The 27,820-nt window shown below is 42.4% G+C and overlaps 1 protein-coding gene across 1 annotated transcript in view; it reads right to left on the bottom strand.

Annotated features, from left to right (window-relative positions):
- The window catches only part of LOC128520720 (NACHT, LRR and PYD domains-containing protein 12-like), a 101,170-nt gene that overhangs the window by 55,021 nt on the left and 18,329 nt on the right, over positions 1 to 27,820 (bottom strand). Inside the window, exon 9 of the mRNA XM_053495088.1 lies at positions 24,958 to 25,131. Coding sequence (XP_053351063.1) covers positions 24,958 to 25,131 — 174 coding nt within the window. The remainder of the gene's footprint in view (positions 1 to 24,957; positions 25,132 to 27,820) is intronic.

Below are 27,820 nucleotides of genomic sequence, written 5' to 3'. Positions count from 1 at the left end.
CAGAAAACTGAACTGCTGTTTATTTAAGCAAACGTGGCAGGTTTTTCTTTAAGAACCAAAGTTGCTCAGCTTTTTGTCTGGAGAGACGGTTCCTCTTCTCATTAAGAACATGAGACGCTACACTGAATAGTCTCTCAATGTCTGTGCTGGTGCTTGGGGCAGATAAATACCTGCGTGTAACCCGTGTAAGCAATGGAAAGCGTTTTTTGTTCGAGCGCCAGTAGTCAAGGGGATTTTCACTTCTGGCAATGTGTACAGTAGTTCAGCAGGATAACTTTCTAGTTGTGAAGAACATTCAGACCAAAAGACTCAAAAGGGAAAACTACTCATTTCTGTTTCCTCTACATAACCTACGGAGGTTTTGCGATGATTTGCACATGCACGCCTAGTAGAAAGTTGAACGAATCTCTCTCAGAGACGACTCGTTCTTTTGAGTCACGTTAAAGACTCGTTCAAAAAGAACAAATCGTTCATGAACGAACATCCAGTCTTGCCAACTTAGCGACTTTGACGCTAGATTTAGCAACTTTTTAGACCCCCTTGACGACTTTTTTTCAAAAAAGCGCCTAGCAACAATCTAGCGACTTTTCGACAAACCTTAGTTTAATATGTAACGTAATTGATAACAGTTTTATATTGGACATGTGAGGAAGGATCAGGGAAAACACGCAGAATGCAAATACGACGTAATTACGTCATCAATATGCAAATATACGCATGATGTCATCTAGCGACATTTGGTGACTTTTCGAACAGACTTTAGCTACTTTTCATTGAAAGTAGTTGGCAACACTGCAACCATCACTATTAGAAATACACAGACTCGTGTGGTGAAGCCGCAGCTCCATGTGTTGTGTGTTTTTTCAATAATATCTCCTCTCATCAGGCGGTGAAGGTGTTACACATACAGTACACACGCACACACTTACACGTATGCGCGTGCACACACATGCACATACACAAGTGCACACACAAACACACACAAAATGCTGGCTGAATAAACTAAGTAGTGCGTATATAACTGTAAAATGATAACACACAGCAGAGGTCTAAGTACGCTCTAAAAATTATTCTGTGGTCTTGTAAATATCACAATAATAAAAAGGTTATGTTCCCTTAATAAGATCTCTGAAAATCACATAACTGATTATTTGAGTTTGTGTTACGTTCCACGTATGTTTGTGTGTTGTGTGTTTATTATTTTTTCTTCCCTCTTGCTCTTTTTTTTTTTTTTTTTTAATTTAGTCCTGTCCAATTTAGGGTTGTGCCGATAGACGATACTATTGTCTATCGATGATAGTCTCGTCTATCGACGATAGTCAGCTATATGGACGATACAGATGTCGCCATTAAAAACCCACGTTTCAAGAAAAGGAATCCCGTGACTTGCCACGGCTGCGCACGGCAAGCTGGGAAAATGCCCTTCATTACCTGTAGGGGGCAGTCGTGTTTCAGTCTGAAGTATTGTGTGTCTACTGAAGCCGAAAATGTGTTCTCTCTCCTAGTCACCCATTGACAGCAAGCGACAGAGCTCATAAACATGTCGAGCTCAAACTGTAAATACTGATAAGTATTAATTCTTCATTTTCTTCTCTCCTTCAATGATGATACTTCTTCGACGGCGCTTTCTTCATTCAGTATAATTATTATTAGTAGTACTGCTCCGAATTTATTATTGTGATTTTTCCTTATTATTGTAACGCACCCGCGCGTGTGTGCAAAAAAACTACAATGAGGTATGATATGTTAGCCTAAAACAATTGTTTTATTGTGTTTATGCGCTTTAAATATACACTAAACAATAAACACTGCCTTGTGCAAAGTGAAAGTGAGTTGCGCGTGCAACTTTTTGATCAAAAGGCTGATAAACGCGTGCGCAGATATGAGCAGATTTATCGATAAAACAACAGACATGAAATGAAAAAAAAAATAACCTCAAAAATATGTACTACTCTCTGAATACGACGCGACAGCACGCAGAATCCCTGGGCTTTGACTACTATCGTGTATCGGCGATCTTACAGGCTGACGATAGGACGATATGACAATGGGCATATCGCGCAACCCTAGTCCAATTCTTTTTTCACAGACGCCCCTGATTGGTTGTAGAGCCGTGGTTAATGTGGGAGCACAAGTACCTCTCATCCCTCCCCCCTGAGAGAGCTTGGCCAATCAGCTCTCTCTGTGCCTCCGGCTGTGAGAGGAAAACAGCATCACCCGGGGGTTCAAACCAGCGATCTCCGGATGATAAGGCGAGCGCTTTACCACTGCGCCACTCGGAGGCTCCCTCTTGCTCTTTTGCCTTTTGTGTTCATTCCCCACACTTGGGTCCGAGGTTATTGGCTGACTGGGATGTCAATCATCGTTAACATCATGATGCTCTGCCAATCTGCGATGTGCTGAAGGTATTTGAGGTCTTGGATTCAGTGTGTGTGCGTGCATGCGTGCGTGCGTGCGTGTGTGTGTGCAAGTGTGCGTGTGCCTTGCCAGCGTACCATGTGCTTCAATGAGCTCAACCGTGCATGTCTGACTTTAGTGACTTCCAGTTGTGTTTTGTTTCATAATGTTGTTTATGGCTTGGTTGTGTGATTGGATATTTCTCTAGAGTTCTATTGAACTGTGTGTTTACACAAAGTGTGTTGGAGTTTGGTTTAGCCAACTAAATGGCAAGCTCAACCCCATTGTTAGGAAGCATGTTAATGCTTTTCTTTATTTCTTATTAAGTTAGTCAATTGTTAGCTTGGGTTGATTGTTGCACCACCCCTGTACTTTTGTTCTCTTATGTTAAGGAAGTTAGTTAGAGCGTCGCATGCGCTGAAGATTTCAGGTTTATTTTGTATTTCTTTTGTTAGTTAGTTCAGGATTTAGTAATAGGGTTTGTTTGTTTTGATTCTTTCTTTGATTTGGGGTGACACTCTTATTTTGTTGTTTCTAAATTCCATTTAATTTGATAACGTGATTAAACGACTTTATAAAAGCACTCCAACTTGACATCAAGGACGTAACATTTATTGGTGGCAGCGGTGGGATGGATTCATCCAACTTGACATCAAGCACGTAACATTTATTGGTGGCAGCGGTGGGATGGATTGATACCGATAAACGGATATTTCCCTTATTAGGATGAGGTGAGACATATTGCTGCTGGTGTGATAACAGATCAATCTTAGACAGAGTATTGTTTGAATGGTAATTTGAAGACTTTTGTGTTAAACGAAATCAGTATGGCAAACATTGATTTGGATACTTTTGTCAGTGCACCAAGTGTTGATCAATTAGATGCGTGTAGAAAGGATGATTTGTTGAGAGTTGCCGAGCACTTTCAAATTACAGTAAGCAGACAGCAGTTAAAACAGGATATTAAGACTGTCTTCGTGCAGCATTTACGGGAAGCTGGTGTGATGGTGTTGGCTGATAGTCCACCTGACGCTGATGCTCGCTCTTCTGGGGCAGGCGAAGGGGAAGCGAGTGGAGCTGCCGAGGCGGAGATGTTCAAAGCCAAAGCTGCTTTATCGTCCTTTAAGCCATTTTCTCAGACTGCGTCTGAGTCTGGAGGTGACACACGCTTCAAAGTGCGTCTTGCGAGACTTCAGAGGGAAGAGCGTGAGCGGCTTGAGGAAAGTCCCATTGAGCGGGGGCTGCGATTTGCAATTCGCCGACGTGAAATTGAGGAAGTATTTGCTGCTTTGTCTTTGGAGGATAGTTTCGATTATTCCGTAGTTAAAGCCACAATTTTGCATGCATATGACCTTGTACCCGAAGCGTAAACACAACGTTATAGGAGTCAAAAAAAGTTCAGCTCAAACTTTTGTAGAATTTGCTAAAGAGAAGTGCGTGTTGTTCGACAGATGGTGCACATCGACTAAAGTGTCAGATTTCCAGGCGTTGCGTGGGTTAATCCTCTTGGAAGAATTTAAGAAGTGTATTCCGGATCATATTGTGGTTTATCTCAGTGAACAAAAGGTAACTTCTTTGTCTCAGGCATCAGTTTTTGCGGATCAGTTCACATTAACTCATAAAAATGTTTTTTCCTCAGCTCATACTGAGAAAGCTTTTCACGCTTCGACTACATTAAAAGACCAATCATGTTTGAAAAGTAATGTTACAAAATCTAGAGAGGATCGAGAGTTCTTTTATTGTCACAAACTAGGACATGTTATTGCTGATTGTCTTGCACTAAAACGCAAACAACAAGGTACCAGTACGAAAAGTGTGGCCTTTGTAAAATCTGTTGATAGTGTTGAGGTTAAAAGGCATGACAAGCTTGATGCCAGCTATCAACTTCTCCTAATGGAGGGGTTGGTTTCTGTTGAGGACAACCTTACTAATCAGGCAAAATTAAAAATGCTCCGTGATACTGGCGCCAACTTATCGTTCATATTGACTTTGAGCACTTTCTGCTTATTGCACTCCTGGTTAGACCTAAACTGCATTTCGTTGCCTTGTACTTATACATGTGTAATGACAATAAAGTTGAATCTAATCTAATCTAAAATGCATTACCTTGTCCGGAATGAATGTTCTGCGGTAATCATGTGTTGGTTCTGGGTATTGAAATGGGCACTGTTAAAGTTCCTCTGCATCACATTTATTTAAAATCAGATTTGTTCACAGGTTTTGTGAAAGTTGGAGTGTGTGACAAATTGTTAGAAGTTTTTGACAAACCTGAGTCTACATCTGTAGATGAATTGTCAGAAAAGTTTGCAGAAGTGTTTCCTGTCTGTGCAATTAATTACGCGTGCTCCACGTAAATTTGCTGATGCAGATGAGCTAGTCTCTACTTTTATGGCCCCTATGTTTGCAAATGATTTGTTGATGATTGATAATAAAATTGAAGGAAAGTCTGACAATTTACAATTGCATGTAACACGTGATAACCTTATTGCTGCTCTGACTTCACTTTGCTTAAATGTTTTTCTTCAGTTTTTTCCCTAAAGTGTAAGGAACTGCCCCTAGAGGGCACTGTGTATGTCATTAATTTTTGTTTGTAGTTTTGTTGGAAGACCCAGTTTCCCAGAAGGCACCTCGGTCAGGTGAAGAAGGAGCTCACCTGCCCAGAGGCAGCCAATTAGAGACGTTATAAAAAGCTGTTAGTTCTGGGAAACTGGGTCGAGCATTAATACTGTCTAGTGGGCGTTTTGTTTTGTTTTGTTTTGTTTTGTTTTGTTTATAGTCAAATTTATGTTGACCTGGCTCTGAAGGCTTGTTTTTTGTGTTGAATGTACTTTCAACACTCAACTTTGTTAAGTGTATCTTTGGGTTTACCTGTGTTTATGTAAGTATTGTGGAGTGCGATTAGTGTCTTATTATTTCCAGTTACTCCTGTTGATTTCTCCCTCGTGTCTCTAGTGTGTCTCCTTGTCGTTAGTCAAAGCTCTAGGCCTGTGTATGTTCTACGAGTGTGTGTTGCTCATAGGAGCGAGTGTGTTGCTCATAGGAGCGAGTGTGTTGCTCATAGGAGCGAGTGTGTTGCTCATAGGAGCGAGTGTGTTGCTCATAGGAGCGAGTGTGTTGCTCATAGGAGCGAGTGTGTTGCTCATAGGAGCGAGTGTGTTGCTCATAGGAGCGAGTGTGTTGCTCATAGGAGCGAGTGTGTTGCTCATAGGAGCGAGTGTGTTGCTCATAGGAGCGAGTGTGTTGCTCATAGGAGCGAGTGTGTTGCTCATAGGAGCGAGTGTGTTGCTCATAGGAGCGAGTGTGTTGCTCATAGGAGCGAGTGTGTTGCTCATAGGAGCGAGTGTGTTGCTCATAGGAGCGAGTGTGTTGCTCATAGGAGCGAGTGTGTTGCTCATAGGAGCGAGTGTGGGAGTGTGTTGCTCATAGGAGCGAGTGCCCTTGTATAGAATAAATAAATGACTAACCCCTTCCAACTACCTCTCAAGAGAGTGCCTGTAACAGAAAATGTAGATGCAGATTCCAAATGTATAAATATGCATGCTATTTTATACACTGAACAAAAATATAAACGCAACACTTTTATTTTTGCTCCCATTTTTCATGAGCTGAACTCAAAGATCTGTAACATTTTCTACATACACAAAAGACCCATTACTCTCAAATATTGTTCACAAATCTGTCTAAATCTGTGTTAGTGAGCACTTCTCATTTGCCGAGATAATCCATCCCACCTCACAGGTGTGCCATATTAAGGTGCTGATTAGACAGCATGGATATTACACAGGTGTGCCTTAGACTGTCCACAATAAAAGGCCACTCTGAAATGTGTAGTGTGATCACACAGCACAATGCCACAGATGTCACCACCATTTGCCTCACGCAGTGCAACACATCTCCGTCGCATAAAATTGATCAGGTTGTTGATTGTGGGCAGTGGAATGTTGATCCACTCCTCTTCAATAGCTGTGCAAAGTTGCTGAATATTGGCAGGAACTGGAACACGCTGTCGTATACGCCGATCCAGAACATCCCAAACATGCTAAATGGGTGACATGTCCGGTGGGTATGCTGGCCATGCAAGAACCAGGATGTTTTCAGCTTCCAGAAATTGTGTACAGATCCTTGCAATATGGGGCTGTTGTAGGTGCATGTTATTCACAAGTTCTGACGCGTGTCTTTAGTTACACAGTGTCACTGACGACATCAGACGTTTCGTTGATTTCTTTGTCTCTTGTTTATTTTCAACATCAAAAACAACGGTTGTTACAGTTTCTTGCATAAATCCACTGTAGTCACGACAAGTCGCTTGCTGTGTTCTGTAGCTTCGATAGATTACAGTTACAACAACTTATTTTACTGTATTCCTTTTAGCTTACTGTCTCACGGTCAAAAGCTTGTGTGCTCCACACCTTTCTGTATCCTTCCGTGTCTTAACAACAACTACAACTAACGTGCGTGATAGACATGGAACTGCATAACTGTGGGATGATGTCACAGAACAACCCATGAAGTGATGTCACAATACAAATTATATTTATGATTCTTAATGCTTAATGCTTAACTAATAAACTGAAATAGATAAACATAACAACAAATCACAAGAATGAAATATGGCCCTTACATTTCCAGCCCCTAATTGACAGGCAGGAAGACTGACAATTACACACATATTTTGTTTTGTTGTTTTTTCCTTTTTTTTTTTTACAATTGGGCCACAACATTTACTATTGGATTAAAATTTGACTTAACTTTCTTAACACTTTAGAATTAACTTTCTTAACACTTTAGACATTTGTTAACGGTTTAACTTACGGTATTCATATCGCTGCGTACCAAATGAAAGGAACATGACTACTTTATAAGGTAATTAACAGTCCATTTCACATATCAGGCACAGCTTATCGATGGGTCTTTCCAGGGTACTGGTTTTAGTTTTGACCAGTACACGTCTCACAAGTCCTTTTTTATCAGGGAACACTTTCGTGATCCGTCCGACGACCCATGAATTTCTTGGAGAAGACTCATCAATTATTAGAACTACGTCTCCAGTCGAGAGGTTTTTTCTCACCTGAGACCATTTTTGGCGCTCCTGAAGCAAGGGCAAGTATTCACGCACCCATCGCTTCCAGGATAGGTCAGCAAGGTACTGAATTTGCTTCCACTTGCGACGTGCGTAAGTGTCCTCTTTTTTGAAAAGACCAGGAGGCAAGTTTAGCTGTTTTTTCATCAGCAGCAGGTGGTTAGGTGTCAGGGGCTCCAGGTCTGTGGGATCGTCTGTAGCGGTGGTAAGTGGACGGTCATTCATTATAGCTTCCACCTCACACAGGAATGTATGCAAGCTCTTATCGTTTAGTGTTTGTTCTTTTAGTACAGACCTCAAGATTTTTTTTAACTGACCTTATCTGCCTTTCCCATATTCCACCGAAGTGAGACCCAGCAGGAGGATTAAATATCCATTGTATCCCCTTTTGCATGAGGACGCCTTCAATTTTTGACTGATTCCACTGTTGGATAGCTTTACGCAATTCAGTCTCAGCGCCTATGAGGTTTGTTCCATTATCACTTCTCATAACTGACACCTGGCCTCTTCTGCACATGAAGCGTCGAATAGCATTTAAGCAGGAGTCTGTATCTAATGACTGCGCGACTTCAATGTGCACGGCTCTTGTTGTCAGACAAGTAAACAATACGCCATATCTTTTAACATTACTTCTACCCCGTTTGACCTCGAAGGGTCCAAAATAGTCTACCCCTACGTTAGTGAACGGTGGGTGATCTGGTGTTATTCTATCGCGTGGCAGTTCTGACATTTTTTGTTCACTATTCTTCGCTCTGATCTTGTCACACAACTGGACAGAAACTTTCTCACAAGGGAATTTGCTGTCGGAATCCAGTATTTCTGCCGCAATTTTGAAAGCATATAATTCCTTCCACAATGTCCGACCTGTTCGTGAGTGTTTCTTAAGATTAGGGTTGTAATGTGTGAGTCTTTGGGTATAATGACAGGGTGTTTTGCGTGCTCAGGCATTGCAGACCTACCAAGACGTCCTCCAACTCTTAGCACTCCATCCTGCAGTACTGGATCTAGTTTGGAGAGACAACTGTTTCCTTTTACGGATGCATTACCCTTTTGTAACATGGAAATTTCGTCTTTGAATTTTTGGTTTTGAACGAACTTAATGACTTCGTTTTCTGCCATTGTTAAGTCCTTAATTGTTAGAGACTTATGGTTTTCTGTTATTGAGTTGTTTGCCTGTCCCTTGATCCTTTTTGTTCTCTGTTTAAGCATATCTTTAACGCAAAGAATCCAGGCAACGGATCTTTTTAACTTATACCAGTCAGAGTGATAGTTAATCAGTTTACTCACGGCATCTGTGCTCTCTGTAGTTTTTACGAGATTCGCTAAGGCTGAGTGTTTAATCTCAATGTCATCCTCTTTCGTCGACAGATCGTGAATGTTTTCAGGCCATTTACTCTCTGGTGTTTTAAGAAAGGGGGGACCATGGATCCAATTGTTGTTTTTCATGAATTTTTCACAGGAAACTCCTCTGGAAGCAGCGTCAGCTGGGTTTTTTGAAGTGTTGACGTACCTCCACTGCTGTGGCTTGGTTGACTCTCGTATGATGGAGATTCTGTTAGCGACAAAGGTTTTAAAGCGAAGTTTTTCATTAACAATGTATCTCAAAACAGTTGTGCTGTCGGTCCAAAACAGAGTCCAGCAGTTCTATTTCCAGTTGACCTTTCAACATTTTGTCGTTGTTTACGGCAACCACTGCCGCTGTCAATTCCATTCGGGGGATAGTAGTTTGTTTCAAGGGCGCTACGCGAGAATTCCCCATCATGAATGCACAGTGTGTAAGTTCATCAGCATTTACTAACCTAATATACGAGACAACTCCATATCCCATTTCACTTGCATCTGAGAAGTGGTGAAGTTGTGCTGTAGTTGTGACTCCAAAGTCAACTGGTTTTACGCATCTTGCTACACTAAACTCAGACAATTGATGCAACTCGTGTAGCCAGGCCCTCCATCGTTTTATAAATTGTTCGGGAATGTCATCGTCCCAAGCGAGTCTCTCTTTACATAACTGCTGCATTAAGATCTTAGCTGGCAGTATGACTGGTGCAAGGAAGCCTAAGGGGTCATAAATTGAACTAGTGACTGACAAGATTCCTCTTCTAGTCACAGGCCGCTCTTTTAAACTAATCTTGAACTTGAGCGTGTCTGAATTAATACACCACAGCACCCCTAGAGCCCTCTCAACAGGGAGTACGTCTTTACTCAAATCTAAGTCCCTCATGTCTTTAATTCTCTCACCCTCAGGGATGGAAGCTAGCAATGTACGACTATTACTTGCCCACTTGGTGAGGTGAAACCCTCCACTTGCGCACAGTTTGGTGAGATTACTATATAGTATGGAAGTAAATTTTATTTGATTTTATTTGATTTTATGTAACTTTACTTCCTTTTAAGGAATAAATGGTAGCCAATAGGAAAGTACTCAGAAATGTGTGTGCGAAGCTGCACGTATAGGCCTGAGATTCTGCTTGCATAAGCAGTCTGATATATACATTGAGGCCCCTAGACTGGGGAAGCTTGATGAACCCCAGATGTTTAGGATGACATCATTGCATGTAGAATAAATTCTTTTGTCCTGGTTGACTATATAAGTGGGGAGCCGACGGGACAGTGTTGCGATTCTGCAGTCTCCCCCGGCCGTTATTGCATGATAAATAAAGGTCGTGATCTTCTGAAACCAAAGCCTGGGTCTTCAATCAATTTCCACAACAATAGCGCAACTGCTTGACTATGACTAGAGACTGACTTCAAGCAGTCATCTACATAAAAGTTTTTAAGTACTGTGTTGACTGCCTCGGCAGATGCATTGCTGCGGTTTTCTTCTGCTGTTTTCCTAAGGGCGAAGTTAGCTACACTTGGAGATGATTTTGCACCAAACAAATGAACAACCATTTTATACTCAACCAAGTCCTGACTCACGTCTTCGTTCGGCCACCACAGAAAACGCAACAAGTCTGCGTCCTTTTCCGGAACTCTGACCTGATAGTACATGGCTTCCACATCTGCCATCATGGCAACTTCTTCTTGTCTAAAGCGTGCGAGCACCCCAATGAGTGAGTTTGTCAGGTCGGGTCCCTGCAGAAGCTCGCTATTTAATGATATTCCCTGATAGCTGGCAGGACAGTCAAAGACTACCCTTAGCTTTTTCTTTTGAGGATGGCACACACCATGGTGAGGTATGTACCACACTTACCCGTCTTGTCGACTTAGGTGGGGTGTGGGGACCTTGACTGCGTGACCCTTTTCAAACATGTCGTTCATGAAGTTTAGATACTCTTTGTGAAAGGAGCGGTTATGCCTAAACTTCCGTTTGAGGTTCAGTGCGCGCTGCATGGCTGCGCTTCGGTTATTGGGCATTTGAGTAGCTGCTTTCTTAAATGGGAGACCGATGTAGAAGTGATTATCGGTAAATTGCAGGGAGTTAGTTACAGAGTCTAAAAACTGATAGTCCTCTTGTGACAACTCAGCTTTGTCATCACAGTTCCGTTCAGGAAAATCATGGTTGTACTGTTGTATCAGCATTTGTTCTACACTTTCAATGGAGACTCTGTTGACTGCAACGCTCACTTGCTCATTGTCACATGTGCCTTCCTCGACCGACTCTCGAAGAGGTCCATTTATGGTCCATCCGAGAGCAGTCTTTACTGCATATGGCCCATTGTGCCTGCTGTTAATTACTCGCCATGGTTCTAGGAGCCTGTGCTCTTTGTTACCTATGAGAATTTCAACTCCAGCATTAATGTAAGGCAGTTTTACTTCGCTGAGGTATGGCCACTTATCAATGTCGTGCTGCTGTGGAATATTTTCCACTGAGACTGGGATACTCTTTTGTGTGAACACTTTGGGGAGTTCAATAAAGGTGTTTTCTTCCAGACTGTTAACCTCGAGGTCAGTAAGCACGTAACTTTCTACTTGTTTCCTCGCGTTCATGGTGCTTAACATGATGTCAATTTTTTTACCTTGTATGTTTAATCGCCTTGCTAATGACTCTGTACAAAAGGTAGCAGAGCTACCTGGGTCCATAAAGGCGTATACTTTTACTGTCTTGTTGCCTTTCTTGGACTTTATTTTAACAGGTACTACATTTTTAGTAGCGGAGCAGCTATGCTCATATATACATAGGAATGGCATACATGAACTGTATCAGTCAGGATTTAGGCCTCATCACAGTACAGAGACATCGCTCGTTAAAGTAGTAAATGACATTCTATTGGCCTCTGATCAGGGTTGTGTAACTATGCTTGTATTACTTGACCTCAGTGCAGCTTTTGACACTGTTGATCACGCTATTCTTCTTCACAGATTAGAAAATGTGGGAATTAAGGGTACAGCCCTCTCCTGGCTCAGATCCTATCTGACCCATCGTTATCAGTATGTAGACTTAAATGGTGATTATTCTGCATGTTCTCTAGTGGAGTTTGGCGTTCCGCAGGGTTCAGTTTTAGGTCCACTGCTTTTTTCCCTTTACATGCTTCCTCTGGGCAACTTAATCCGTAAGCATGGTATTAGTTTTCATTGTTATGCTGATGATACACAGTTATATGTCTCAGCAAAACCTGATGAGAAAAAACAGCTTACTAAAATTGAGCAATGTGTGCAGGACATAAGAAATTGGATGCTAACTAACTTCCTTCTGCTAAATCCGGATAAGACAGAAGTTCTAGTCATAGGACCGCATACAGCTAGGAGTAAAATTTTAGATCATACCGTAACTTTAGATGGCCTTTCTGTTCCATCAAATGCAACAGTGAAAGACCTTGGTGTGATTATTGATTCCAGCCTTTCATTTGAAGCACATGTAGATAATATTACCAGGATAGCATTCTTTCACCTCAGAAATATTGCCAGAATAAGAAATTTATTGTCGCTAAACGACGCAGAAAAACTAGTTCATGCTTTTATCACCTCTAGGTTGGACTATTGTAATGCCTTACTGTCTGGTTGTTCAGCTAGATGCATAAATAAGCTTCAGCTAGTCCAGAATGCAGCAGCGAGAGTCCTCACCAGAACCAGAAGATATGAGCACATCACCCCTATCTTATCTTCACTCCATTGGCTCCCTGTGAAATTTCGCATTGATTTTAAAATACTACTCTTGACATATAAAGCATTAAATGGTCTCGCGCCGCAGTACCTGAGCGAACTGCTAGTGTCTTACGATCCGCCACGCCTACTTCGATCAAAGGATGCAGGCTACTTGTCAGTACCGCGTATTATGAAAAATACAGCTGGGGGCAGAGCTTTTTCTTACAAAGCCCCAAAGTTATGGAATAGTCTTCCAAATAGTGTTCGGGACTCAGACACAGTCTCAGTGTTTAAGTCCAGGCTAAAAACCTATTTATTTAGCCGAGCATTTTTATAAATAGATTTGCCATAGGTAAAGGAGCAGATCTGGGGGACTCATGGACATAGAGTATTATGGTGAACTGGTATGTTTGGATGCTGTCTTCCTCACTCTCATTGATCACTCAGGTTTGCTGACGGTGAGGGGATTGTTTGCTTTACATGTCAGGAAGCCCTCATGTTTGTGTTTCCTTCTGGCTCTCCCTTTTAGTTATGCTGTCATAGTTAGTCCTGCCGGAGTATCTGCTTGCACTCTACAGTTAATATACATTCACATTATACATCGTGTGACTGTGACCATACCTAACTGCCATCTCTCCTCTTCTTCTCTTTCCCCCCCTCTTTCTTTTTCCTCTCTCCTCCTGTCTCCCCCTTTCACTCTTTCTCTCTCTCTCTGTCGAGCTACACATGTCGTTCCTGAGCTGCCAGTGATCCAGACTCCCTCTGCCCTCCGGACCTGTCTGACCCATCCTGGTGCCCCGCTTCTGGCTGAAGATCTCGTCACATGGATGCCCCGTGTGTCTCTCTGGGATGCGTCTGGTGTCTGGGAATGGTTCTCTCTACCTAGAAAATGGTTCTGGCCTTGACTGGTGTTGGCAACTGTTTCTCTGGGGACTTGACAGTTCGATAGTTCATGACTGGAACTTCTTACAAGTCTACCTGGGTCTTCAATAACTACCTGGACTCCATATTAACATCAATTAACATCAGCTATTATAGCTGAACTGCCTCCCACCCTACACACTGTATAAATGCAGATCTTTTACTGCTTTTTGTTTCACCCAAATGAGGATGGGTTCCCTGTTGAGTCTGGTTCCTCTCAAGGTTTCTTCCTCTTACCATCTCAGGGAGTTTTTCCTTGCCACTGTCGCCCTCGGCTTGCTCACCAGGGACAAACTGACCATTTTGATTCATACAAATTCACATTTCATACAAACCTAAATAATTCTTTTGACTATGTAAAGCTGCTTTGCGGCAATGAAAATTGCTAAAAGCGCTATACAAATAAAATTGAATTGAATTGAATTGAATTGGAGAGAATACAGTCATCTCCAGCCCCGATACACGCACTCGTTTCGTGACTCGCTGCAACAGGCAATGTTTGAACTGGTTCGGTTTCGTCAGCCTTTGCGATCGCTTGAGCTGTGTCTTTTGCTGCAATGTGTAGCATGCGAGGATGTTTCTTTGAGCACAACTGACAAGTAATTTTCTTCGTGCAGTCTTTGCTTAAATGTCCTTTTACTAAACAGCCAAAGCAGAATCCATTCTTTTTTAGAAAGTCCAATTTGGCCTTATATGTCTCATTGTTAAACTTGTGGCATTCGTCTAGGGTATGATCTTGCTCACAGGATGCACAAGGTTTAGTGAAGGCACTAATAACTAATGCACCACTACTCTTTACTGTGATTGAGTCTCTATGATTTTTACCAACCTGTTTTACGCCGGTCGCAAAGCTGCTGCCCCTCTTTTCTTCAATTTTTTGCTTGAATCCTGGAGAGGATTTGCTGCTGTGTTTTTTACCACTAGTCGAAACGTTCAGGTCTCCAAAAAGTGGGTTGGACATTACCTTTGCTTCTCGTTCTACGAATTTCATCAGCTGCACGAACTTAGCTCTTTCCTGATTGCGCTCCTCGTACTTGAATACGTGGCTTCTCCATTTTCCACGCAATTTTTAGGGCAGTTTTGAGGCAACACCTCTCAAGTTGGTAGCATTGTCTAGCTCATCCATGTAATCGATGCTTGACATGGTATTGTAACATTTTACTAGGAACAGGGAGAAAGTTTTTAGCGACTTTCCGTCCTCTGACTTTATTTCCGGCCAGTTGAGTACCTTTTGCATCAGCGTTGTAGCGATTATTTGTCTATTTCCGAAATTGTCATGTAACAGTTTCATAGCCTCTGCGTAGCCACGATGTTCTGGCATGAGCAGGCAGCTTCTCACTAGGTCCTTAGGCTGTCCTTCAGTATACTGCTCGAGAAAGAACAGCCTTTCATGATTGCTATCAGTGTTGGTTTCGATGGCATGTTTAAAAGCTCTTACGAAGGACGTGAACTCAAGAGGGTCACCATAGAATGGAGGAACGTTGCGCGGAGGTAAGGAATGTTGCCTCTGACTCTTTGCAAACATTTCTGTAAGATCTGCCTGAAGTGGCATCCTACCCTGAGGCTCCACTATGTCAGTGTTGTAAAGTGAGTGTTCGTTACCTTGGGTGGGCCGTTCCATTAGGGTGCTTGACATTATGGGTTGGGCACTCACTGGCATGCTTAAGTGGGTTGCTCGGAGGCGTGATGGCAGCTCGAGGTATTCCGTTGCCGAACTGTGGTTGCAGTGGTCGTTTTGCTCTGGTTCCGGGGGGCGTGCACCACTCGTTTCGACGACCACGCTCCGTCTGGCAGGATGTTGTTTTTTGCGGTTCTGGTAAGAATTTAGCTCAGCATCGGCCATTGCAAGCGCCGTTTCCATTTCCAGCCTTTCCTTTTGTGCCTTTAATTGTGCTTGTTTAGCCTTTAGTTGTGCTTTCAATTGCTCTTCCTCAATCTTTAATCTTGCTTTCAATTGCTCTTCCTCAGCCTTTAATCGTGCTTTCAATTGCTCTTTCTCAGCCTTTAATTGTGCTTCCTCCAGCTCCAGCGCCTGCCGATCTCTCAAAGTTGCTGCTTTAGCCAGCAAAGCTGCTCTGTTGGCTTCTGCCTTTTTTAGTCGAGCTTCGGATGCTGCTGACGTTAAGGACCTCTTGGATGCCGCTGAAGTTACGCTTCCGTGCCTTTGGGGGGCGGGCGTCTTACGCTCCGCCATTGACACACTGTCGTTTGGCGAAACTCCATCGTCAACTGTTTGAGACAACTTAAAGCGATTACTAGTGTCCGCGATCCACGACTCCACTCTTACCATGAATTCTGAGCAGCGCATTAATCTAGGGTGAAACCAGTGGTGCTGATCGGTTTCACGCTCTTCATCCTTTGCGCACGATCGCACTGTTACATTACTTTCAATAAAGTCATTTAGCAGCGCTTTGTATTGGCGGCGCTTGGCTTTAACGTCATGCAAATTACAAGCATTGTCCATAAGCGCCTCTAGTTCATTGTATAATACAGTCAACAGAGAAGGCAAGTGGAATCTGTATTGTATAATACAGATTCCACTTGCCTTCTCTGGCGCTCTTCAGTTCGTCGAGCACCATCACCTGCTCAGATCCGGCGATAGCGGCGTTGTCCTCGCCGTGTGACATGGTGAAGTTTAAGGCAGGCAAGTCCTCTTCTCGCTTTCGGTTTCGGTTGATGCGCGTTTTTGAAGTCGCACGCGCGCTCTTCACAATCTTAAGTCACTTATCTTCATTTCTGCGGCGGAGCCAAGCTTTTGACTTTGTTGTAGGTGCATGTTATTCACAAGTTCTGACGCGTGTCTTTAGTTACACAGTGTCACTGACGACATCAGACGTTTCGTTGATTTCTTTGTCTCTTGTTTATTTTCAACATCAAAAACAACGGTTGTTACAGTTTCTTGCATAAATCCACTGTAGTCACGACAAGTCGCTTGCTGTGTTCTGTAGCTTCGATAGATTACAGTTACAACAACTTATTTTACTGTATTCCTTTTAGCTTACTGTCTCACGGTCAAAAGCTTGTGTGCTCCACACCTTTCTGTATCCTTCCGTGTCTTAACAACAACTACAACTAACGTGCGTGATAGACATGGAACTGCATAACTGTGGGATGATGTCACAGAACAACCCATGAAGTGATGTCACAATACAAATTATATTTATGATACTTAATGCTTAATGCTTAACTAATAAACTGAAATAAGATAAACATAACAACAAATCACAAGAATGAAATATGGCCCTTACAGCTGTGCTGTATCATGATGCAACATGAGGTGATGGTCGTGGATGAATGGCACAACAATAGGCCTCAGGATCTCGTCACGATATCTCTGTGCATTCACAATGCCATCAATAAAATGCACCTGTGTTCGTTGTCCATAACATATCCCTGCCCATACCAGAACCCCACCGCCACCATGGGCCACTCGATCCACAACACTGACATCAGCAAACCGCTCACCCACACGATGCCACACACATTGTCTGCCATCTGCCCTGAACAGTGAAAACAGGGACTAATCTGTGAACAGAACACCTCTCCAACGTGCGAGACACCATCGAATATGAGCATTTGCCCACTCAAGTCGATTACGACGACAAACTGCATTCAGGTCCAGACCTCGGTGAGGACGACGACCATGCAGATGAGCTACTTCTGACAGTTTGTGCAGAAATTCTTCGATCATGCAAAACGATTGTTGCTGCAGCTGTCCGGGTGGCTGGTCTCAGACAATCATGGAGGTGAACATGCTGGATGTGGAGGTCCTGGGCTGGTGTGGGTACACGTGGCCTGCGGTTGTGAGGCCGGTTGGATGTACTGCCAAATTCTCTGAAATGCCTTTGAAGATGGCTTATGGTAGAGAAAACATTAATTTCATGAGCAACAGCTCTGGTAGACATTCCTGCAGTCAGAATGCAAACTGCACGCTCCCTCAAAGGTTGCGACATCTGTGGCATTGTGCTGTGTGATCACACTGCACATTTCAGAGTGGCCTTTTATTGTGGACAGTCTAAGGCACACCTGTGTAATATTCATGCTGTCTAATCAGCACCTTAATATGCCACACCTGTGAGGTGGGATGGATTATCTTGGCAAAAGAGAAGTGCTCACCAACACAGATTTAGACAGATTCGTAAACAATATTTGAGAGTAATGGGTCTTTTGTGTATGTAGAAAATGTTACAGTGACAACAACATGCACGCGCCAGTTCGCGAAATGATACCGAAGGTAGCTTCATTTGGCTATAAAACATTGTCTATATGCGCGGACCACTGAGCTTCTACAGAACGCAGTAAAGACCAAAAAGGAAATTGTTAGCGTTTTTTAATCCTCTGACGAACTCTAGCCATCAGGATGTGTTTCCCTTGTTATCTTGGACATATTTAGAATGATGAACCTCGGCTGAGTCACTTGTAGGCTGTAAACATGTCAGTACATGCGTTGTATTGTTTATATTTAATCACTGGTATACACTACCCATGATTTGTTTATGCTATTTTATCAAGGGATTTCTTTTAAATAAAGTATATATTTAATACAAAGAAATGGACCACTACGAGTGCTGATTTCTTTCATATGCAGTTTGGGTTTATTCAAATAATGTGACCTAATGAATTCACATCACGCGGATAAAATGCTAATTATCTCGCATAATAATAATAATAATAATTATTATTATTATTATTATTATTAATATTATAATATTTAATTATAATATAATAATAATTATTATTAATTTATATATAATAATAATTATTATTACTATTATTATTATTAATGTCTTGAGACTGTATCTGACGGGTCTCTATTTTGGCATTATGGTTTTGCTGAAAAGGCATATTTGATATGAAATATCAGACAAAATACTAACATGTTTACAGCCTACAAGTGACTCAGCCGAGGTTCATCATTCTAAATATGTCCAAGATAACAAGGGAAACACATCCTGTTGGCTACACTAACTGTCCTTTTTATTCTTTACCGCGCTCCGTAGAATCTCAGTGGTTCGCGCATAACCCTTCGCGGGCGAGCCTTCTCCTAAATGCGCGTTCCCTGTGCCCTTTTCACGGGGGTGGGGCTAAAAAACGCATCCTGATGGGGGAACAAACTTCGACACAGCATGAGGTAGCCTAAGTGAGTGTATCACACAAGGTAGGGAGCAAAGTTCTTTAATGTTATGTGAAGAAAACGTTATTGTTTGTATGAAGTAGCCTACTTCATTGAGAATATGTGCTACCATTTTACATTGCTACTAGCATTTACTAACATTTGTATTTTTATGTATCTGAGCAATGTTCTTTCATAAAAAAAGGTTTGTTTAATAAATACAGATCTTACAACTATATATAATCTGTATACATTTTATTTTTCTGATAAAAAGACTTAAAAAGACTCGAAAGTCAAACCGTAGGACTTGGGACTTGACTCGTGACTTGCCTGTCTTGACTCGGGACTTGACTCGGGACTTGAGGGCAATGAATTGAGACTTACTTGTGACTTGCCAAACAATGACTTTGTCCCACCTCTGATATATATATATATATATATATATATATATATATATATATATATATATATATATATATAAATACTTTTCAAATAAAATCGCTATTACTTGACCCTGAAGTTTAGTTAAGCACACAAAAAACAGAAAAGTCCTTTCTGGTAAATCAACTGCATATGTAGTTTTATTTACAGTAATTCATAAAAAAAAAAATTACATTGTACAGTACGTAAACACGGTAACACGGTAAGGTAAACACGAGAATGCCATTGCCCCTGCTGCCTTTGCCGTTTTCTGGTGCGCACATAGTTACTTTACCAACTCCAGAATAAATCTCCTGCTGCTTATGGTCACATTCATGCACTGTTTATATAGAATATGTGCATTAATTGCTGCCAGGTCTAGGTTGTAAAACACAGCCACAGACCAGCGCCGGGTGCCTCTCTTTACTCTCTTTACTGAATACAGCCGCACCATTTGATCCATAACATTAACGCCAACTTTAGTGCTGTTGTAGTAGGAAATTGTTTCAGGCAGTTTCTTTTCGTCATTATCAGTTAAAGCTGCCTGATGCATTGTGGTCAGAACGCATACATTTTTCTTTCGTTTTACCTGGTAAATTGTGAGCGATATATTTCTTCCTTTCTCCAAGAAAGGCTCCACAATACGCATTACAACGGTGTCTCATTACCGCTGACCAGCTGTCCTACTGTCGTCTTTCCCTAGATAGGGAATTGCGTTCAACATGTATTTTGTAACTTGATACCAAACTTGTCTGGTTTATTGGCCATGTACTGCGTGAAACAGCAGCGTGGTTTAGTAGGAAACCACCACCCCCACCCCAACAAACTTCCTTAACGACCATTATTGTAACATATATGCATATATCAGAAATAATAATACTTATGTTTCAATTCAATCCAATGAACACAAAAATATGACAAAATGGTCATCTCTAAGCTTTTATTTTTTATTGAACAGATGATTTGTTGTCTTTTCGTGGCATTAGATTTCAGTGTGTTCACACTGTAAGGTGTAAATGTGTAAATTTAACTAAGGTAAAATGAAGCATGTCTTGAAACATAATGCAATAATGCAGATCAAGCATAATACACCTGTCCATAAATAAAAAGGAATATTTAGACCTTTATGCAAACTATATTTTACTTAAATACACAGATGAAAACGAGGAAAGAATGGCGATGCGGACAAATGAAAGGAGGAAGGAAACGGAGACATCAGTTTTCGTTATTTTACAAAATCTGAATATATTCAGTAAATGTATGAATTATACTCATGATAAAATCCAACTATGAAGCCTGATTTAATTGGTACCATCTAACATTTTATTTTCAATTTATTTTATGTTTTGCTGGCGAAATACATTTTAGGCAAAGACGTCAGCTCGGTCTTATTTTGTTTTAAAAACCCTAATACAGCCAATTCCCCCATCAGCGAAACCGGTTTGATAACTTCACACCTATCATGAATGAAAGGTGAGAAGAGGGATTACAGTAACTGGTGGGTTCTGTGGGGGTTCACCTCGGAGCGTGCTGTCGCGTTGTATTTAGCGAATAGACTATATATACTCAGCAAAAAAAGAAACGTCCTGTGACTTTCAACTGTTTTTACTTTCAGTAAACTTAATGTGTAAATATTTGTATGAACACTAAAAGAGTCAACACCATAAGACATAAACTAAAAATGTTTCCCAATGTGTCCCTGAATGAAGGGAGGCTCAAAATCAAAAGTACCAGTCAGTATCTGGTGTGGCCACCAGCTGCTTGAAGTACTGCAGTGCATCTCCTCCTCATGGACTGCCTATTGCGGACAGTCTGAGCACTGATGGAGGGATTGTGTGTTCCTGGTGTCACTCGGGCAGTTGTTGTGGCCATCCTGTACCTGTCACACAGGTGTGATTTTCGGATGTACCGATCCTGTGCAGGTGTTGTTACACGTGGTCTTCCACTGTGAGGATGATCAGCTGTCCTTCCTGTCTCCCTGTAGCGCCGTCTTAGGCGTCTCACAGTGCGGACATGGCAATTTATTGCCCTAGCCACATCAGCAGTCCTCATGCCTCCCTGCAGCATGCCTAATGCACGTTCATGCAGATGAGCAGGGACCCTGGGCATCTTTCTTTGGGTGTTTTTCACAGTCGGTAGACAAGTCTCTTTAGTGTCCTGCGTTTTTAGAATTGTGACCTTAAATGCCTAGTTTCTGTAAGCTGTTATGGTCTTAACGAGCATTCCACAGGTGCATGTTAATTAATTGATTATGGTTAATTGAACATGCATGGAAAACATTGTTTAAACCCTTTACAATGAAGATCTGTTATCTGTTGAAGTTATTTGGATTTTTACAACATTATTGTTGAAATACAGAGTCCTGAAAAAGGGGCGTTTCTTTTTTTGCTGAATATATATTAATTGTTGCATTTCATAGGGAGTATGTCTGCAGTTTTATCGATAAATCTGCTGATATCTGCATGCGCATTTATCAGCCTTTTGATCAACAGCACTCACTTTCACTTTGCAAAAGGCAGGGTTTATTGTTTACTGTATATTTAAAGTGAATGAATATTTTACACCTGAGTGTATAAATTATTCTACAGACACAGCGGAGCCTCAACTACGCTCTCTCCCCTTTTCTTAGCAATCTCCTATGAGTTAACCCTTTCATGGAGTAAGCTGTATTCATTCCCTGTTTTCCTGCCATCAACTTATTTATTTATATATGATGACACCCAGATAGAAGAGACGCTTCCAGGCTATCTCTCTCCTGGGACATCATCCTTCCTGAAAAGCTATTACTTCCTTTCAAGCTGTGTAGACTTTTTATCTTCCCTGGAGGGAAAAGCTTTTTAGGCAGCAGGTCAATGTTCTTGCTCTGCCACCACTGGTGTTTATGGCAACACCAGTGTCCAATAAAATGTTAGTTCTTCGTTTTTTTCCTGCTATGTTTCAGGATGCCGAACATCTAACATCCCCCCTGTTTAACCAAGCCGCCAGACTTTGCCCCTTTCTGTGAAACTGGCAGCGTGAAAGCTTCTGCCAAGTATATCTCCTTGGGTACTAAGCACTGTAGAGAGAAACTACAGGATTCAGTTCTCACATCACCCTCCGCGTGTCAATAGCGTGGTCTCCACTTCCATGAAACTGGAAAGTGCGCATCTGGGGCGAAGCTTACCAGTATCGGGTCCTTCCATTTGGTCTAGCTCTCTCACCCGCACATACACAAAATACATGGATGTAGTTCTGGCTCTTACGACTCCAGAGCATCCGTATTTGAATTACATGACTGGCTGGCCCAGTCTCAGTAGCTAGCGCTTCGACATCAGCATGTCGTCCTAGCTAATCTTTGTTTCTTAGGATTGAGATCCAACGCCATGAAAGCATGCTCTTTCCTGTTCAGAGGACAACATATTTGGGTGTCACATGGGATTTGAGCGTAAGCGGGCACAGCTGTCTCCCGCTCGTGTCGAATCCATTCTCAACACCCTCAAGGAAATCAAGCTAGACCAGAAAGTGACCATCACTTTCAGAGATCTTAGCTCTCATGGCAGTTGTATCCACGGTGACACCTTTGGGCCTTCTGCACATGAGAGCATTCCAGTTGTGGCTAAGAACCAGGGGATTTCACTCTGGGCCAATCCCCAATAAGGGCTACGCGCAAGGTGCTTCGTACCCTTCCTATGTGGTTCAGACACCGGTTTCTAACTCTGAGGTCCCACTCTAAGTTTGTCTTGTCGTCGCAGATGCTAATGACAGACGCTTCCCTCATGGGCTGGGGTGCGGTCTTAGATGACCGTCCAGCCCAAGGGAGCTGGAGAGGCCATTTTCTTGCGCGGCACATCAATTGCCTCAAAATGATGGCTCTATTTCTGGCCCTAAAGCACTTCCTCCAGCAGTTGGGACTACCATGTCCTAGTGCGGGTGTACAACACTATGGCAGTCTCATATATTAATCGCCAGGGCAGACTGTGCTCGTGCCGCTAAATAGCTAGCGCACCAGGTTCCTGTCCCTCAGGGCGATTTACATTCTGGGAAAATTTCATGTAGCAGAGGTGGACCTCTTTGCCTTGCAAGATCAGCAAATGTCCCCTTTACTACTCTCTGACTTCCAGCCCCTGCGTCTGGACGCCTCGGCGGTCCTTGAACAGGACCAACTAAGTCAAGCTGGTCTTCCAGCCAGCGTAATTAAGACTATTCTAAGTGCTAGGGATGCCTCCCCTAGAAGAGCTTATGCCCTCAAATGAAATGTATTTGAAAGTTGGTGCATGACGAAGCAGGTAGACCCAGTCCACTGCCAAATTGTTTCAGTGCTGGAGTTTTTGCAGGAAAATTTGTCCTCGGGCTTGTGCCCCCTTGTTGAACCACTAGAGTCAGCACCACAGGTTTCTGACCCTCAAGATGGTTTTTCTAAATGGTGTTACCTCTCTAAGAGGATCGGAGATCTGTCAGTCTCCCCATCCTGCTTAGACTTTGCCCCTGGGCTAGTCAGGGCCATTTTGCATCCTCACTAACTATCTTCCAAAAGTTCCATTCCCAACATGCACCCTATTGTTTTTGAAGCCTTCTGTCCTCCGCCTTTACAGCTTCGGAGCAGGAGAGACTTCACTCACTGTGTCCAGTACGTGCTCTTCAGATTTACGTCCACCGCATCAGCCAGTGGCATAAGTCAGAGCAGCTTTTACATGTTTTGGGGCCGCAAGCTGCGTGAGAGATGCTATTGCCCTCTCCTATGAGGCGCGTGGGCTCACTTCGCCTCTAGGAATTAGGGCTCATTCAACCAGGGGAATCGCCTCATCTATTGCACTAGCAAGAGGTATTCCCTTGCAGCAAGTGTGTGACTCGGAGGGTTGGTCCTCTCCGCACACATTTGCCAATATGCATCCTATTGTTTTGAAGCCTTCTGTCCTCCGCCTTTACAGCTTCGGAGCAGGAGAGACTTCACTTACTGTGTCCAGTACGTGCTCTTCAGATTTACGTCCACTGCATTAGCCAGTGGCGTAAGTCAGAGCAGCTTTTACATGTTTTAGGGCTGCAAGCTGCGTGAGAGATGCTATTGCCCTCTCCTATGAGGCGCGTGGGCTCACTTCGCATCTAGGAATCAGGGCTTATTCAACCAGGGGGATCGCCTCATCTATTGCACTAGCATGAGGTATTCCCCTGCAGCAAGTGTGTGACACGGAGGGTTGTCCTCTCCGCACACATTTGTTACATTTATAGTTTGGATGTTCATGCTACTCCGGGCTCACGGGTCCTCGAGTCAGCTACCCAGACATAGTTCTGAGACCTTCTCGGGTTTGTGCGCACACGCAACACAACCTTGGAGTCCAGACACTTGCAGTGCGGCGGCGTTGGCACTCTTGTTCCCATAGCGTTTTCACGCAGCATCGGGTGTAGCCTTTGAAAGGGAACGTCTCGGGTTACTTTGCTGTAACCCTGTTCCCTGAAAAGGCGGGAACGAGATGCTGCGTCCCAATGCCGCACTGCCTACGTGACCGGACGTCCGTTCAGACAAATCAATCTGAGGAATGTTTCTGGTTCACTTCTATTTATAACCTGCAGGTGCGTCTTATCAGATGACGTCACCCGACCGAGGTTATAAAAGCCAAAAATTTGGCGTGTTTGATACACACATGCTTCACAACCGGCAACATGACAAGATGTTCCCATAGCGTTTTCACGCAGCATCTCGTTTCCGCGTTTTCAGGAAACAGGGTTACAGCAAAGTAACCCGAGACGATCTTCTGTACCCAGAATGCATTTTCAGATAAAATAAATAAAACGTGAGTTTATTGTGTAGTTTAACCTGGTTATTAACCATTGAAACATTAGAACAGAGTTAAATGTATCACTGATGATTAAAAATTTATATTTGAAAGGTTTAAATAATAAAATGTTTAATATTTTCTCAGTCTCTTGTTATACATCAGACTTGTTGCTCTACATTTTACTATTATTAGGTTTATACTATAATAATGACAATCAGATAAACAGAATGTGAAAGTGATGATCTGACCTGAGTATCTCCAGTGTACAGTGTGGATTCTCCAGTCCAGCAGAGAGCAGCTTCACTCCTGAATCCTGCAGGTTATTGTCACTCAGGTCCAGTTCTCTCAGACTGGAGGAGTTTGAGCTGAGAACTGAGGACAGAAATCTACAGCTTTCATCTGTGAGATCACACCAACACAGCCTGGAAGAGAAATGATGATGCATCAGAACACTGACATCTCTCTCTCTCTCTCTCTCTCTCTCTCTCTCTCTCTTTCTCTCTCTCTCTCTCTCACACACATACACAGTTTTACATCATACAGTTTAAGTAAAAAGAAAATCAGACAAATTATCACAAGATTTAGTTCATTTTGAACCACTCAAAGAAATCATCAAAAGGGAAAATTTTAGTCTGGCTGTGAACCTCTGTCTGCAACTTTGTGTGTGTGTGTGTGTATGTAAAGTTTTAAAGTTTCGTATTTAAATAAACGAGTCTCTTGGTCTGACCGCTGTGCTCGACAATCTTACTGACTCCAGGAAAGACACAGTCATATACGCACACACACAAACACACACTTTGTTTGTCAGAAAGGTCTCTGTTTATTAACAATAAAAGACTTTGAGTATTTATATGTTTAGCCAAACGCTTGGTGGTATGAACGCCAAAAAGGACACGAACCATTTTAACACGTCCTGGGGAAATCCTGAAGAACAAAGAGTGGAAGTTGTACAGATGTTCATCCAGAGATGAACCAGGAGGTGTTAGAGAGAGAGAGACAGAGAGAGAGTTTTATACACTCTTTACTGTGAGATTATAGATATATATACAAATTATTAATATACAAACTACTGTCTCTGTTCTCCTAAGTGACAGTGGCCTTTTTTTTTCTCCGTACTTTGTAGTAGTGTTTTTACTAAGCGTCTTTTTTTTTTACTTCCGGCATCTGCATGTGATTTAGTTGCTCCGAGAAAAAGGGGTTTGCTTGTTCCTTAATGTCCATAGGGGTGTCTGTGTGTGTGTGTGTGTGTGTGCGTGTGCACGCTGCTCCCTCACTATCCTGTGCTGCTGCACTCAGAGTCTCACTTTGTGTTTTCCTCATTGTGATGGTAGTAGTGGGTTCGTTAGTGGGTTCTGTAGTGGGAGTCTCCTCTCTTTTTTTTCCTGGGTTTAGCTGCAGTGTTTTCTGTCTGTGTGTCTTTGGGTGTCGGTGGTGGTCTGATGGTCTGTTGCTCCTGTATCTCTCCATTGCAGACATTGTGGGTGGAGTCAGTATTAGGGACGGGGTCACTGTCAGTGGTGGATTCTGTACTCGCACTGTTTACAATGGTGTCAGTGTTGGTGTCACCGCCGGGTGCGGTGTGTTCAGGGTGTTCGAGCCTCAGGTTCAAGCACAGCTCCGTGTGGACAGTTTAGCCTTTTATGTCCTACGTCCCCATACTCGAAAAACCTCAGCCACTCCTTGGTGGCAATGACTGCTGTTCCCCTCTTTACACTTAAAAAATCTACATTTAATGTCTGTTCTTGTTTATTTAAAACCATTAAAATTTTCCGGTTGTAAAGACAGGATGTGTCTCATGTTGGAGCTCTCATAGGACAGACGAACTTTCCAAAGCGGGTCAGCTCCTTCATTATTGCCTCGTCCTTAATAAATGGGGGCACGTTAGAGATCATCACTCACGATGCAGGGACAGACAGCGGGGTATCTGTGTACCGTGGATCCTCTCACACAAATTCCAGTCTTTATTATCGTGCTCACAAGATTCATATTTGTGAGAAACACCATCATCACCTTGTTTATCTGGGAGGCAGAGTAGATACTCTCACACCCGACCTGCTCTCCCACCACTAACAGCAACTCCTCTACCTGTACACCGTCCCCCAGCACACACCTAACGCCATGTCGGAGAGACAAAGTCTCCACACCGGACTCACAGGCCATGGTGCCCCGCCCACTCTCTCACGCTAATCTATTAGCTCCATTTTGCTAACAACATTCACTAAGAAAAGAAAAGTGGTGAAAAAATGGACAGTCTGTCTAAACTCGGCAAGACGCCAAACGTCTTACACACGTCTCATCACACCCAGCGCATGTAGAGAGAGAGAGAGAGGGAGAGTTAGCACCTTAAGATCATATTCAAGAAGAAGAGAGTAGAATTAACTTAGTGTACAGATGTTACTTAAGCGGTATTCTGGTTTTACCGCGGCGCTCGGCGGCCGCATTTGGGTTTGTGCGTTTGCTGGCTTTTACCGCTGAGTGGCGCTATATAACTATAAACTGACGCCTCATGCCTTAGTTTATTCTCTGCTGGATTAATGAGCCGCAGCTCCTTTAGAGCTGCACGTAGTAGCGGATAAAAATCAAGTGAAACATTGTAGTTAAACGAATTCATAATGTAGAATTTTAATTAAATTAAATCTTATTAGAATCAAATTTAATCAAAGTAAGTGTTAAAATGGGAGCCTTTAGATTTTATCATGTGTAATCAGAAAAGCTACATATGTAGGTTTTCTTTTTTGTCATCTTATATTTTTGTGTTCTTTAAATTTATAGTAGATTTATTACCTGAAATTAATATAAAATACAATTAAAACACTAAACGAATTTACAATCACAGTACCAAAATTACAGTACAAATTTTGAATTTATATTAAATATAATTAGTTTCTTATTTGCATCGAATTTAAGCAAAGTAAATGTTAACAGAGTGAGCCTTTATATTTTATCATGTGTAACACTCGCGTAGCCAGAAAACTCTGGGTGTGTGTATCAGAAAACTCTGGGTGAGTCACAGGTGTTGTCAGATTAATGGGCAAAAACTATATAATAAACCTATATAAGATACATAGCCTTTATAAGACTTTACTTTTATTTAAGTGCACGCACAATGAA

Source organism: Clarias gariepinus, chromosome 4, assembly GCF_024256425.1.
Source record: "Clarias gariepinus isolate MV-2021 ecotype Netherlands chromosome 4, CGAR_prim_01v2, whole genome shotgun sequence".
Taxonomy (NCBI): Eukaryota; Metazoa; Chordata; class Actinopteri; order Siluriformes; family Clariidae; genus Clarias; species Clarias gariepinus.
The sequence above is the reverse complement of the archived record's forward strand: the minus strand, read 5'-3'. Positions and strand labels throughout refer to the sequence as shown.